Here is a 13,673-nt window from a genome sequence, read left to right as displayed (position 1 = left end):
TTTTTCCAATCTGGCTTTTTTACTGCCCCCCATGGATATCATGCTCATTTCCAACCTCTGGAGCTACTGCTTCTCACTTTCTTCCCAACTATCTCTATCTTCCAATGTTAGTCACTACACAAACATCTTTAAAAAGGTAATCCAGGGGCGCCTGGGTGGCTCAGTGGGTAAAGCCTCTGCCTTCAGCTCAGGTCATGATCTCAGGGTCCTTGGATCAAGTCCGGCATCAGGCTCTCTGCTCGGCAGGGAGCCTGCTTCCTCCTCTCTCTCTGTGATCTCTTGTGATCTCTCTTTGTCAAATAAATCAATAAAATCTTTTAAAAAAATAAAAATAAAAAGGTAATCCAGAACAAAGACAGTCAATGCCTAATTGAGTCAATGCCTTTGTTCTCAAGATGAGAAGAAATGGGGCACCTGGGTGGCTCAGCTGGTTAAGTGTCTGCCTTTAGCTAAGGTCATGACCTCAGAGTCCTTGGATAGAGGACTATCTGTTGGGAAGTCTGCTTCTCCCTCTCCCTCTGCTGCTTCCCTCCACTCCTGCTCTCTCTCCCAAATAAATAAATAAAATTGTAAAAAAAAAAAAAAGATGGGGAGAAATACAAGAGACCTATGGAGACTTACTTTCCAACAGAACCATCTACTCAACCACTTAAAGTGTCTTAAATCAATAAAGAGGAAAAAATTAAAATATTCTAATGTTGCTTTAAAACTGCTAAAAATAAAATTTTCACTCAAAAGGGTCAAAATATATAGACAATTGCTGTTTTATTGAACTGAGTTGAGTATTAATCTCCATGTATTTGTATCCACTGCATAGATAGGGGTATATTTATGTTTAGAATATTCATTTTGCTACATTTATATTTATTACGTATCATAATATATAGTTTGAGAACTTTTAGATAAATATTAATGCATAAACCACATCCTCCCCAAAGTACACCAAAACAATATAGCTGTTGACAAAACAAATCCATATATATAAACATTGATTAATCATCTTTACAATTGACACAAAACAGTTTATTATAGTATTCATTTTTTTTTAATTGATAGTAATACGTCAAAACTAAGAGAAAGTTAATGTACCTTCACAGTATGTTTAAGCGTTAGGAGAACATCCAGTCTTTCATCTTGAGAGATATTTTTCAGCAGAATGCACTTATAGATGTTCTGCAGCTCTCTGGCTCTGATGGTGAACTGTGTATCCATCTCAATTATTTTGCCACTCAATGTTCTCCACACCTTTGGAGCTGAACACTTAAAAATAATATTATGTTTATAATTATCAGTTAATTAAAGGTTAAAAAATAATTTTGGTACTTCTACTAAAAGCTAACTTAGTATCATATGCTTAGTATCGCTAAAACTTGAAGAAATTAATTGAGGAATTTGTAGACCATGGGAAAGTAAAACATTTTAGGAAAAAAAAAATATAAAAGCGCTATTCAGTCTGCCGAAGTGCAAACATTTCTACAGGGTTCAGAATTTTCTACTAGTTTGTACTAATCAGTATGTCAAATGGCTTAATGGGTATACGGAATAACTCATTACCCTTTGGGAAAAGGAGTGTTTAAAAATATGAACTGCTTGGTTCAATTATACTGATTTATAGAAATATGTCTTGATCATGCTTTGCCAATTGAAAACAACTTTTGAGGAGTAATGGTTACAATTCTCAAAGCATTAGACCTATAGATACTACAAAACGGGACTCTGTGAGTTAAGGTTTTGTTTTCCATAACATAAATCTGTAACAAGTTCACAGTTCCTTACAAAGCAGATGTCCTGGTCAAACAGCTCTATTTAGCTATCTTAGCAGTGCTGTGGTCCCAGCTGATGGCCAAGATGCTCCCTCCCTATTCCCAAATCTGGATTGGTGCCTCCCAACTCAGCCCACCTGAGGAACTGAGGGTTAAAAATGGCCTTCCCTTGCCCTGAAACTCATCTGCGGACTCTTGGGCTAAGAATTCAGGAGATAGCGTATGAAGTAAGACACCAGAGACACCACTGCAATCTTTAATGAAGATCAAGTCTGTGTTTGACACTGCTCCTGTTCCTTCCTACTGAGACTTTAAGAAAAGATGCATTTACCTAGAATTTCACAGTGAAAAACTCACTATTTTCTCCTCTCCTTTGTGGTATAAAGTTGCTCAATTTCTTTCCCTGATGTTAATCTATCAGAAACAAGGCTATTTTGATGACGACTATTAACTGTCCAAATGCTGGATTTTTTATACGCTGAATAGTAATTGCTTTGGAGACCTGCAGTCCAATTTATGCCATACTTGAAGCCATTTAAATCTTAGATTTGATACAATTTAAAGTTTAAACAGAAGCCCACGTATAGGAACAAATCATCAGGAATGCAGACTAGCCAAATAGAGAAATAATATAAGGTTGTATTTAGAATGACAGTATTATGAGGCATTTTTAGTTGCAGACTTAAATTACTTAAAAATATTTTTGCATTTCATATTAGCTAAATTGCATTGAAAACTGAAAAGAACCATCTAAAAACAACTTTATTTGATGTGTTTTCAAAGGAATGGCAGCATTTTCTGATCAAAGCCGAAATAAGTGCTGTTCAGAGCTAGGAATTTTCATCAGAAACTTTAGATTCCAGTTCTAGTTTTAATTCAGCAAATGAGAGGCTGTAAGCCTATAAATCTATATTCTTAGGGCATAGACCTAATATTAAGTAATGTACTACAATTTAGCAGACTGATAGAATTAACTCAAATTTATAAAGGATTATAAAAGGGAAATAGCTCAGTAAGAAAATATCTTATAGGGGTGCCTGGGTGGCTGATTTGGTTGAGAGTCTGCCTTCAGCTCAGGTTGTGATCCTGGGGTTCTTGGATTAAGCTTCTCTGAGACCCTCGTCAGCAAGGAGTCTGCTTCTCCCTTTCCCTCTGCCCCTCCCCCTGCTCATGTGCTCGCTCTCTCTCTCTCTGTCCTGCTCTAACTAAAAAAAAAAAATTTAAAAAAGGAAAATATTTAGTCATTTAATTATTATCACCTAGAAACAAAGAAATATATATATTGTTTTAAATAGATACAGCCTTGTTTAGGGTAGGTCTCAGAGTGTTACTAAAGTTTAATGTTTGTTTCAAGGCTCCTTTTTAAAGTTTTAAGGTATAAGCAATCTTAGGCTAAGTTTCATATTGTGATATTTTAAAGTCTAAGTAATATCTTCATCTTTCCATGCAATTTTCTTCAGGGTTCTATTAAATGCACTGTCCTTTCTTTCAGTAATGTGGACAATACCTTTTGCTCTGCAGGCAGTAACTTACTTCATTTGTAATAATCCAAGCATAACTACGTTTTAATAAAATGCCTAGTTCATCTACTAAATTGTATTTTAGCTGGTAAGACTGATTGAACTCCATCTTCACTCCAAGTTTTTAGCCCTATATAATATGGTATGATATGGTAATATCTTGGATTTTTTCCAAGTATGTTCAATGCCCAAATCCTTCCCACCCTCCAAGTTTTAATTCAAATCCTACCTTTTCCATAAAAATTCTTAACTACTATGTTTTGAATCAATGACATTGCTGGTATCTGAAGGGCTATTGTGAACACATTTGCTACTTGTGAACACACACGTGAACACAGACAAAAACGGAGTGTCTCTATTTCAATCACTCAGGGCAATGAAATTTAAATCCAAATTGTTCTATAATTATCTTGTTTGTTAATTTTATTTCTCCCGAAAGATTATAAGAAATAAATCTCTCACATAGTTCTGTATATCTGATAGGGCCTACCATACTCATTCATTCATTCATTCATTCAACTAATATTTGTTGTTTACTATAATTAGTCAGTGTATTAGGCAGAGTAAATAAAATAATATACTGACTTCAAGAACTCTCAAATCTAATAATATGTAAAGATAAGAAAATAAGTAATTAAAATAAAGGGTGATTATGCTTGATGATTGCAGATAAATAGGAAACTAACCACAGGTTGCTATGAAGCGATTATCTGGTGAAAAGAAAATCATATCCAAGATGAAACCTGAAGAATAACCAGGAATTAGCCAGAGTAAAGGAAACTGAGCGACATAATCAAAGAATCCTGGATTTGAAGTTTGAGTTTCTCTAGTTAGCAGTAAAAGATAGAAAAAAATTCTGTTTGACAAAGCTGTTTTTACACTTGGATGTATTTCTGCCAACACTGATAACTTGATCTTCATTCAAGTCTAAGCTTCTTTGATTTCAGGCCTTAAGGTATTTTTTTTTTTTAACTCTGACACAGGAAAATGCGTCAACTTGCTTGTTTCTTTTTCCTATTTTCTTTTTTCTTTGACTGCTTTGGCTGTAATAAGAGATGTACAACAATCATGTTCTTAAATTGCTTTGGAAAACAGGAGCGTAATAAATTCCATTAAGCTGCCAACAATTGAGACAGGGCAGACTCCAGAGGAGAGAAACAGAAGAACAGCAGGAAGAAACATTTCAAGGAAGGGAAGGTGGAGAGATAACAAAAACCTTGAGAGCAGCAGGCTTCCACAGAAGAGGAGAAATGACTGCACTGGGAGAGAGGGCTTTCTTCCTCCTAAATTAATACTCAGGTCCACAAGGGCACAAATTAAGAATAACCCTAACCCCCCAAAAGCTACTGCGTAGTGATCAACTTTTCTTTTACAACAGCAAAGGGGTTTTGTTCATACACAGAGGACACCCCTGTGAACTACGGTGCTAAGAGAGAAGCAAAAATCGGTTGCATTTTTCTATCCCATTAGCTGCTGGCCACCAGAGTGTAGGGGAGAAAAAAAACCTTTAAATGACAGAGCTCACAAGGACTGCAGTTTTTTTAGCTAGTGACTGTGAGAAGTGGTATATGAATCAAGGAAATAAATGGCCTTGACTCGAGAAAATGTCCTGAAGAAATTCAAATTGTCTCTTTAACACAGTTTGGGTGAAGAGAACCCAAGATACACTAGAAACTGGCTGATGCTTTTTTATTCGAATTTCTTGGCCTGCTTTTTTTCATCTCTATTGCTTGTGAGTTTCTAACATTTGATAATCTGCTGCCAAGGTCAATGTTTGATGTGTTAAAATTACAGATTATTTAACTAATACTTCAAAAAAATCTTTAGATTAAGCCTTTTATGGAGAATGAAGACTTAGTATGAATCCATAATAGCTGATTAGTTTAATGCCTTGATTGGACTATTGGAAATAACAGTATTCATTACTCAGAAATTCTATGTACAGGATAAGAGGATTAAAAATAAAATATTAGTTCAGTAAACTATATAATATTTAAATACATTGAAGTTAAACTAAAACCAAACATAAAATTTTATTCTCCAAAGTTATTTCCAAATTATAGGAAAATAAATATTTTCATTATATATCTATACATTACAGGGCTAAATGCGGATTTTAAAGTCTGCATTATAGCTCTGATCATTAGTTTTGACATTTGAAAAACTCTGACATTGATTAGTTTCAGGGATTAATTAAATATAAGCTACTTTTTCTTAGTAATAAAAAAAAAAAAACCAAACTGCTGGATAATAAGTTACTTCAAGTTTTATGAAATCAGTACTGTCTCCACCTGAATATTAGAGACAGTGCTAGGTGTGGGGGAGGGAAGAGGCAGACAGGCCTAAAGAAGAGTAGATATTGTAGAAGTATTTCCAAGGAAAGACTATAAAAATCTATCTCTATTGGTTATTTATTTATTACTTATTTGACAGAGAGAGATACAGTGAGACAGGGAACACAAGCAGGGGCGGGGGGAGGAGGAGAGGGAGAAGCCAACTCCCCACCCAGCAGGAAGCCCAAGTTGGGGTTCAGCCCAGAACCCCAGGATCATGACCTGAGCTGAAAGCAGATACTTAACACACTTAAGACTGAGCCACCCAGGTGCCCCTAACTCTATTGTTTTCTATAATGTTTAGTATGGCATCCTATACAAAAAAGTGATTTAAATGAATTTAAATAGAATAACAAAGATTTTGTAATTTACCATAACAGGTTAAAAGTAGGCCAAAGTCACTGTTAGTCAATATTTTTAAGGACTAGACAATTAAGCCATGTAATGGATTAGGGTCAACTTCAAGTGTAGCAGTGCCAACCTGTGGATGTGTTTTCCTTGTCCTGAACAACATTTTGGTCAAAACTAAGGTAAGATTCCCTTGTATCAGCTAGAATGTCCATTTCCTTTAAATCGTAGCCTGAGGATTGGTGAGATTAACTGGTTTATCAGCTACGGTAACTGTGAATTTAGAATTCAAATTCTAAAACCTATGACTCATAAAAAACCTTTTCCTTGATTTCTACAAGTTCTTGTGGCTAATTTTTCCCTTTTTCCTTCAGTCTTCTGGTCTTGCTTGCATCCTTTTGTGTTGTCCTGAATCAGTGTGGACACTAAGCCCCAATCATTTCTCTTGTTCCGTCTCCTCTTACTAACAAAAAAAAAAAAAGAAAGAAAGAAAGAAAAAGAAAAAATCTTGCCCTTAATCATTTATTTAGTAAAAAGTCACATTGTGCCCACTGCCTTCCAACTGTCTCCTCACTCAACTTTCTCTTTTTCTCTTCTGGCAACACTCAGAAGACTTCCATCTTCTTGGCAATTCTTTCTACACTTAGGATCCTTCAGGGTCTTAGTTCCTACCCCAAAAACTTAACAGTTTTTACAAAAAAAAAAAAAAAAAAAAAGACAAAGACCACATCCTTCTTCCTCATGAAAATTTTTGTGAACAACATTTCTCCACCTCATTTTTTTTTTTTTTTTTTTTTTTGGGTGAGATTCAAGACCTTGTAGAGTGCTACACTTCATGAGAAAGAGCAATGGGCATCAACCGGCTCCAGAGTCAGTATTGTATGTGGGGACTTGATCTCTTTATAATTCGAAAAAAGGTTTAGATACAGTGTTAGCCAGGGGTGGTGGGGCAGGATGGGAGGGGGTATAAAGACTTAAGTAGGATAGATACTGTATAAGTATTAACAAGAAGGATTTAAAGTAGTTTAGAGCAAACAAAGCATTATGGAAAGCCTAACCAGGAACTCGGGTAGAAGTTCTAGCCTCAAATGAGGAAGGGCAGGTGCCACTCATCCTCCCTGTCCACCGCACCTCAGAGGCCCCCAGCTCCTTCAAACATTCTGGGTCTCTGCTGCCCTATGTCCATGCTATCCTTGTTGGTAAGGTTAACAATCAGACACATAAGGAACACAGTTCCTGGTGGTGAAGCCAGATTCAAGATAAAGAAACTTGCTAAAGGAATAAGTTTAGTTTGAAATATGACTAGAAAAATATGAATATTATGCTTCCATCTTTTGTAGAATGAAGATGTTCAAGAATCTGAAATGACAGTATCTACAGTGTCCAATTTCTTGATAATACCTAAAATACAAAATTACACAACCATTATTTCTGTCCCTTTGTTTTCCTCCCTGCCTCCCTCCACAAGCATTTAGTAAAACTCCATGATAAGCACCCTGCTAGGATAGGAGGATACAGAGATAAAGACTGCTCTTGGTTGAGAAACTCAGTATCGAAGAATGATTCACAGATGTAAACAGATATGTAAGTAGCTAGAACAAAAACTGACCACTATGTACTAAAACAAAAGTGAAACAGGGTCTCATGAAAGTGTACAGTACAGGCTAGAGTAGGACGATCAGCAGATGCCTTCCGGGAGAAGGGGCATCTGAGCCTGTTTTGAAGGGTGCGTAGCTAGCTCACTACTAAGGAAGGAGGGAAAGGACGTTCTGTGTGGAGGCGACACTAGAAGCAAAAGCATGGAAGAAAGCACGTGGTCTTTCTGAGGCTGTGCCAGTGAATGAACACAGCTGGAGGAGTGTAGCTATAGTGCGCAAGGAGAGATGACAGTGAGACAACAGCAGGACACATGAGGTGTGCTGAGGATGGATGACGAAAATCCTTGTTCCCTGAGGACAGTAAGGAGGGGCAGGAGCAGAGCTGGGTGTAGTGAGGTCACTAGGGCAGCAGTCTGGATGACAGAGGTGAGGCCGGAGGCTGAGCCAAATCTGGAGACAGAAAGTGATCCAGATGAGAAGGAAACCCACATTCAATTGAATCACTGTCAAGCTCACACACACATGACAAGACCTCTCATGACCGCCTCTGAGAAGACACAAGGGAGCAAAAGAAAGGAACTGCTCCACAGCATTTATTCAGAAGCCTCCCATCCTTTCATTTTCCAGCAGGATCACAAGGCATTCCACCAAGATTCAGATCAGCTGTGGCTCAAGTCTTCGCCTGCCTGGCCTGTTCGGGTACAGGGAAGGTCATCAGGGTGCTATGGCAGAGCCATTTCCCTATACGCAATAGTAGTGGCTTTGAAAAGATAGAAATAAAGGACTGAGAAGATCATTAAAGTAATAAAACAAACTGGTTGGTAGTTGGATGGGATGTCAAAAGTAATGCCCACGTGTCTGCCTGAAGCAAATGCATAGATGATGAAACATCCATGAAGACATTATTGTGTGTGTTACAAAACAGGACCAGTTTGGAGATGAGGAACCAGTGAGATGGTTTAATTTCAGTGTTGACATGTCAACTTAAGGTGTATTCTTGGGACACACAGAGAGCAATAACAATAGGCAATTGGATATGTGATTTGGAAGCTCCTAAGAGAGGTCTGGTGTGGACATACAGGGAGTTCCAGCCTGTAGGTAGTAGTTAAAGCCACAAGAAAAATTGAGATCAAACAGGAGAGTGTATTAGTAAAATGAGAGGGCATTTATAGTATCAAAAAACAAGTTTTTTAAGAATGAATATTCTCAGATAACAAGAAGCATGCAACTAGAGTCACTATAGGCAAAGATCTTGAAGAACTCTCTCTCTTTTCTTCTTGTTTCTGGAATGGCTTTTAATTGTTGGAAAAGATCAGATTTACAAAAGGAGATCGGTCACTATGGAAACACGCTATGCAATCAATATCAAATAGGCCATTTCAACACGAAAAGATAATTAGTTTTTCCCTTAAGTGTACGTTTTCATGGTTTTCAATAATCATATATGCTTTTGATCAGAAAGTTCTAGTCAGTTAATGACCTGGTGAGCAAAAGCAAAAACACAAATCTCTTTTTCCCAGGTTGCTTTCTATGAGACATCCCAAATCCAGACATTTTGTGACTTCAATAACTCTCCATTTCATCAGGGTGTGCAATTCATCTAACTTCCAGAGCCAGCCTAAAGCTAAATGAACAGTCACAAGGAAGGTATCTTTATTTTTTCCTTCATGGCCAAAACCTTTTAGTTAAGAACATATTGATTTCATATTAATTGTCAACTATTAGTCTAGGCCACAGTTAAAAGTCTAAAGCTGTAACAGAAAAAAGGAAAACACGCACACAAATTTTAAACATGCAAATTTGTACAATGTAAGTCTCTTCTTTAGTTTATTATTCTACATTTTTAAACTCAGGATACATTCTTATTTAAATAATTGTTACTTTACTAACCTTATCCAAAAAAGCTTGTATTGATGCCTCCCGGTTTGCCATATATGCGATGTATCTATGCCTCCCAATGGAAGCAATTAACTGGGTCTCTTTCTCCAGAAGTTCACACAGAGCAGCTTTCCTTTCAGCTCCAGTGAAAGACTGGTTAATGCGTACAAATTCTTCTTGCTTCCAGACTAGAAGAATAACATGAAAAACTCCTGAGTTTTTAAAATCCCACATCTTTTCAGAAAATTTTTTTACCTCATATCCTAACAGTATTTTATTTGTATGTCAATTTAAATAAAATCATACATGAATATAAGCATCCATATTGTACACCTGACATATGAAAAAATAGAATGGAAAATGGAAGCTTAAAATGGAAGCTGAGAAACTTAAAGCAATAAAATTAGAGTCAAATAAAGGGAAGACGAAGGAAATCAGCCCAGATAATGTTACATTATGCCTCCAAGTAACCGCAAGCTCTCCCCAGTATTGAAAAATATACGGTTTGGGTTTGTAGCAGCCATGAACATGTACTTCTCAGACCCCCCCTTCAAGAATATGTGTTTTTGCCAACTAAGCCAAATAAGGCAGTCAGAAAGACAAATACCATACGATCTCACTCATATGTGGAATTTAAGGAACAAAACAAATGAACAAAGGGGGTAAAAAAAGAGAGAGGGGCAAACCAAGAAACAGACTCATAACTCTAGAGAACAAACTGATGGCTACCAGAGAGGAGGTGGGTGGGAGGAGGGGTAACAGGTGATGGGGATTAAAGCATACACTTTTGGGGGTGCCCTGTGGGCTCATTAGGTGGAGCCTGTAACTCTTGATCTTGGAGTTGTGAGTACAGCGCTTACTCAGAAAAAAAAAGAAAAAGAAAAAATAAAATAAAATGATTAAAGAAAAAAAAAAGAATAATTTCCCTCAGGAAGATAACCCCCCAAAAGAAGATACACAGAGGGCAACATGTTATTTCCTTCCCATATATATGTATATAAATATATAAATGTGGTTAATATTTTTATATACATTTCCCATATATATGTGTGTGTGTATATATATAAATATGTTTAGTATTCTGATATATGTGAAAATACCTATCACTGAATTGTTTTTTACCTTTCCAGCTAAATTCCTCCACAAGATGACTCAAATTTCTTAGTCTTAAAACTAATGATTATTATTTTTTTTAACATTTATGTATTTATTTTAGGGGCACCTGGGTGCCTCAGTTGGTTGAGCAGCTGACTCTTGATTTAGGCTCAGGTCATGATCTGAGGGTCCTGGAATCAAGCCCACAAGGGGCTCTGCGCTCAGTCAGGAATCAGTTTGAGATTCCCTTTCTCCCTCTGGCCCTACCCCCACTCATGTTCTCTCTCTCTCTCTCTCTCTCTCTCAAATAAATTGTTGTTTCTGGCCTTCTTGTGTTATAACCACTGCCTTTGATAATATCTAGTTTTAAAGTTTTATCAAACTATTTCTTCTTCCTCTCAACTTTCCATTTGAAATCATCCTGATCAGGCCAAGGACATGCCACTGATATTCTTTATAAGAATCCACTCTGTCCCTTACCAGGAATACATTATTCAGACACTGTACAGCTTTGTCTGTTGAAAAAGAAGATTTTTAAATTTAAAAGCTAAATTGTCTTCAGCAAAAGGGTTGCAAATTTAAGGCCTAAATTATGTTATGAAAGTCCAGAAAATCTATGATTGATGAGTTTATCCTTTAAGAGTAGTTCTACCAACCAAAAGAACTTTTAAAAATTTGACAAAATCCATATATCCAAAGGCAGTATATGAATGAAGAGAAAAATTGCTTGCTTGTGGAAATAATAACTGAGAATATTTATCTCATGGGATTATATAGATGTTCCCAGAAAGCAAATAAAAATTGAATGATATAAGTAAGCCTATTTTACTTCCATTTTTACATTAGAAACCTTTGGGAACAATAATAAATTTAGGCCGCTAGGATATTACTTATGCCATCCCACCAACCTCAAATAGCAATATACTGCTCTCCTAAGATTAATATTTAAGTCCTGGTGCGCATATATATATATATATATATATGCACTCAAATTCATTTATATTCATATATATTCAGACTTCACATTTTGCTCAAATTATTAGTATGATTTTTTAAAAGGGAACAATCCAGTGAAGCTAATTAGAAATTAAAATAATGGGCTTTAATTCCAACAAAATTCTCCATTAGATGAACAACCTCCTGTAAATTTATAGTAAGGAATGGAACATGACATCAGAGAAATAGCATGTCCCAACTACCGATAAGGAATAGAAACACACAGGAATCAGGAGTAGATGGACAAAACTTACTTTCTTTCTGAATTCACAGTTTCCAGACCTATACAGAAAAAACATTGATGAAAACAAAAGAGATTCTGCCCCCTTTCATAAAACATATGTTCCATGGGGATGATGATAATAAAAACAAAAACAAACTGGAATACGGAATTAGTTTTCTAGGACTGCCATAACAAAGTATCATACATTGGGTGGCTTAAAAAACAGAAATTTATTTATGTCCTCACAGTTCTAGAAGACAGAAGTTCAAAATCAAGGTGATGGCAGGGTTAGTTTCTTCTGAGGGCCTCTCTCCTGGTCTAAAGGGACACCATCCTCCAAAGTCTCTTCATGATTGTGTGTGTGTGTGTGTGTGTGTGTGTGTGTGTGTGTGTGTCTCCTAATCTCCTCTCCTTATAAGGAATCAGTCATACTGGTTAGGGCTCATTCATATGACCTTATTTTTTTCCAAATTACTTTTTCAAAGGTCCTGTTTCTAAATTCAACTATATTTTGAGGTACTAGGTGTTAGGACTTCAACATATGAATTTTTGGAGGAACACAATTCAGTACATAACAGATGTCAATAGCCACCAATATTTTTAAAGAAAAAGATATTAAAGGAACTAGTTCATTTGAAGGAATATATTTATTTTATCTCCTTATCTTCTTGGACAAATCATCCAATTTCCAGGGTCTGAAGTTCAACTATAAAATGAAAGGACAGGACCAGTCCTAAAGTCTATACACATTCTAAAATTTCCGAGATCTAAACTTGCAATTTCCAAATAAGAAATAGCAGAACATACAAGATTTTATCTACCACTAGCAGTTTATAATCTGCTTTTTAAAAATCCTCATTCACAGACTGAAAGCCTAAATGGAGAGAACCAAGAAAGATTCAGTGAACGCCCAGAGCCAGATTACATCAATAGACTCCAGAAGCTAGAAGTCAAGATAGACTGAGATCAAGAAATAATAATTAGAGGGGCGCCTGGGTGGCTCAGTGGATTAAGCCGCTGCCTTCGGCTCAGGTCATGATCTCCGGGTCCTGGGATCGAGCCCCGCATCGGGCTCTCTGCTCCGCAGGGAGCCTGCTTCCTCCTCTCTCTCTGCCTGCCTCCCTGCCTACTTGTGATCTCTCTCTCTGTCAAATAAATAAATAAATCTTAAAAAAAAAAAAAGAAATAATAATTAGAGAAGAGTCAGAAAATGCCATCAGTGCAAGTTAAAACAAGGCAAAGGGTTAGCAGATTCAATTCAACAAATATTTACTACATAAAATGAGCAAGGGTCTTATCAGGCTCCCTCGGTACAAACGTAGACAGTTAAGTGGTGTTTACAGAGAATCATGGACAAGGAAAACAGGCTCTGAGCCTAATTCGTGCTGTCAAGACAAGTTTCCTAAAGATAATGATCCCTATGCTGAAGTAAGAGTGACAATTCAGATCAATGAAAGGAGTCACCTTCAACATACTGCTATAAGAAAAAGAAAAAAAAAAAACATAAAAATAAAATAGTGTTGCCTGGAAATGGTCTTGACTTTGATCCATTACATTATCTTACATACTTAAATTCATTTTCTTAAAATGATATATTTTGCTTTTATTACTGAGGGACATATTACCCAAAGGAAAAATAATTAGGGGCTGTAATTCAAACTATGCAATTGCCACTAGGAGCCACAAGAGGGCAGCAGTTTCAAAGACAACAACAAAACAACTTCTAAATTATTGAGCATTAATTTAGAATTTCAGGGCTGGAAGAAAACTAAGAAATGCTTCTTTTATGTAATAAATTTCCTTTTCTGGGCGCCTGGGTGGCTCAGTGGGTTAAAGCCTCTGCCTTCAGCTCAGGTCATGATCCCAGGGTCCTGGAATCAAGCCCCGCAACAGGCTCTCTACTCAGCAGGGAGCCTGCT

At 36.6% G+C, this 13,673-nt stretch overlaps 1 protein-coding gene across 1 annotated transcript in view; it reads right to left on the bottom strand.

Annotated features, from left to right (window-relative positions):
* The window catches only part of IQUB (IQ motif and ubiquitin domain containing), a 45,924-nt gene that overhangs the window by 12,218 nt on the left and 20,033 nt on the right, over nucleotides 1-13,673 (bottom strand). Inside the window, exons 8-9 of the mRNA XM_046020973.1 lie at nucleotides 9,453-9,628; nucleotides 1,090-1,260 (exon numbers count right to left, since the gene is read on the bottom strand). Coding sequence (XP_045876929.1) covers nucleotides 1,090-1,260; nucleotides 9,453-9,628 — 347 coding nt within the window. The remainder of the gene's footprint in view (nucleotides 1-1,089; nucleotides 1,261-9,452; nucleotides 9,629-13,673) is intronic.

The sequence above is a fragment of the Meles meles genome, chromosome 10 (genome assembly GCF_922984935.1).
Source record: "Meles meles chromosome 10, mMelMel3.1 paternal haplotype, whole genome shotgun sequence".
Classification (NCBI taxonomy): Eukaryota; Metazoa; Chordata; class Mammalia; order Carnivora; family Mustelidae; genus Meles; species Meles meles.
The sequence above is the reverse complement of the archived record's forward strand: the minus strand, read 5'-3'. Positions and strand labels throughout refer to the sequence as shown.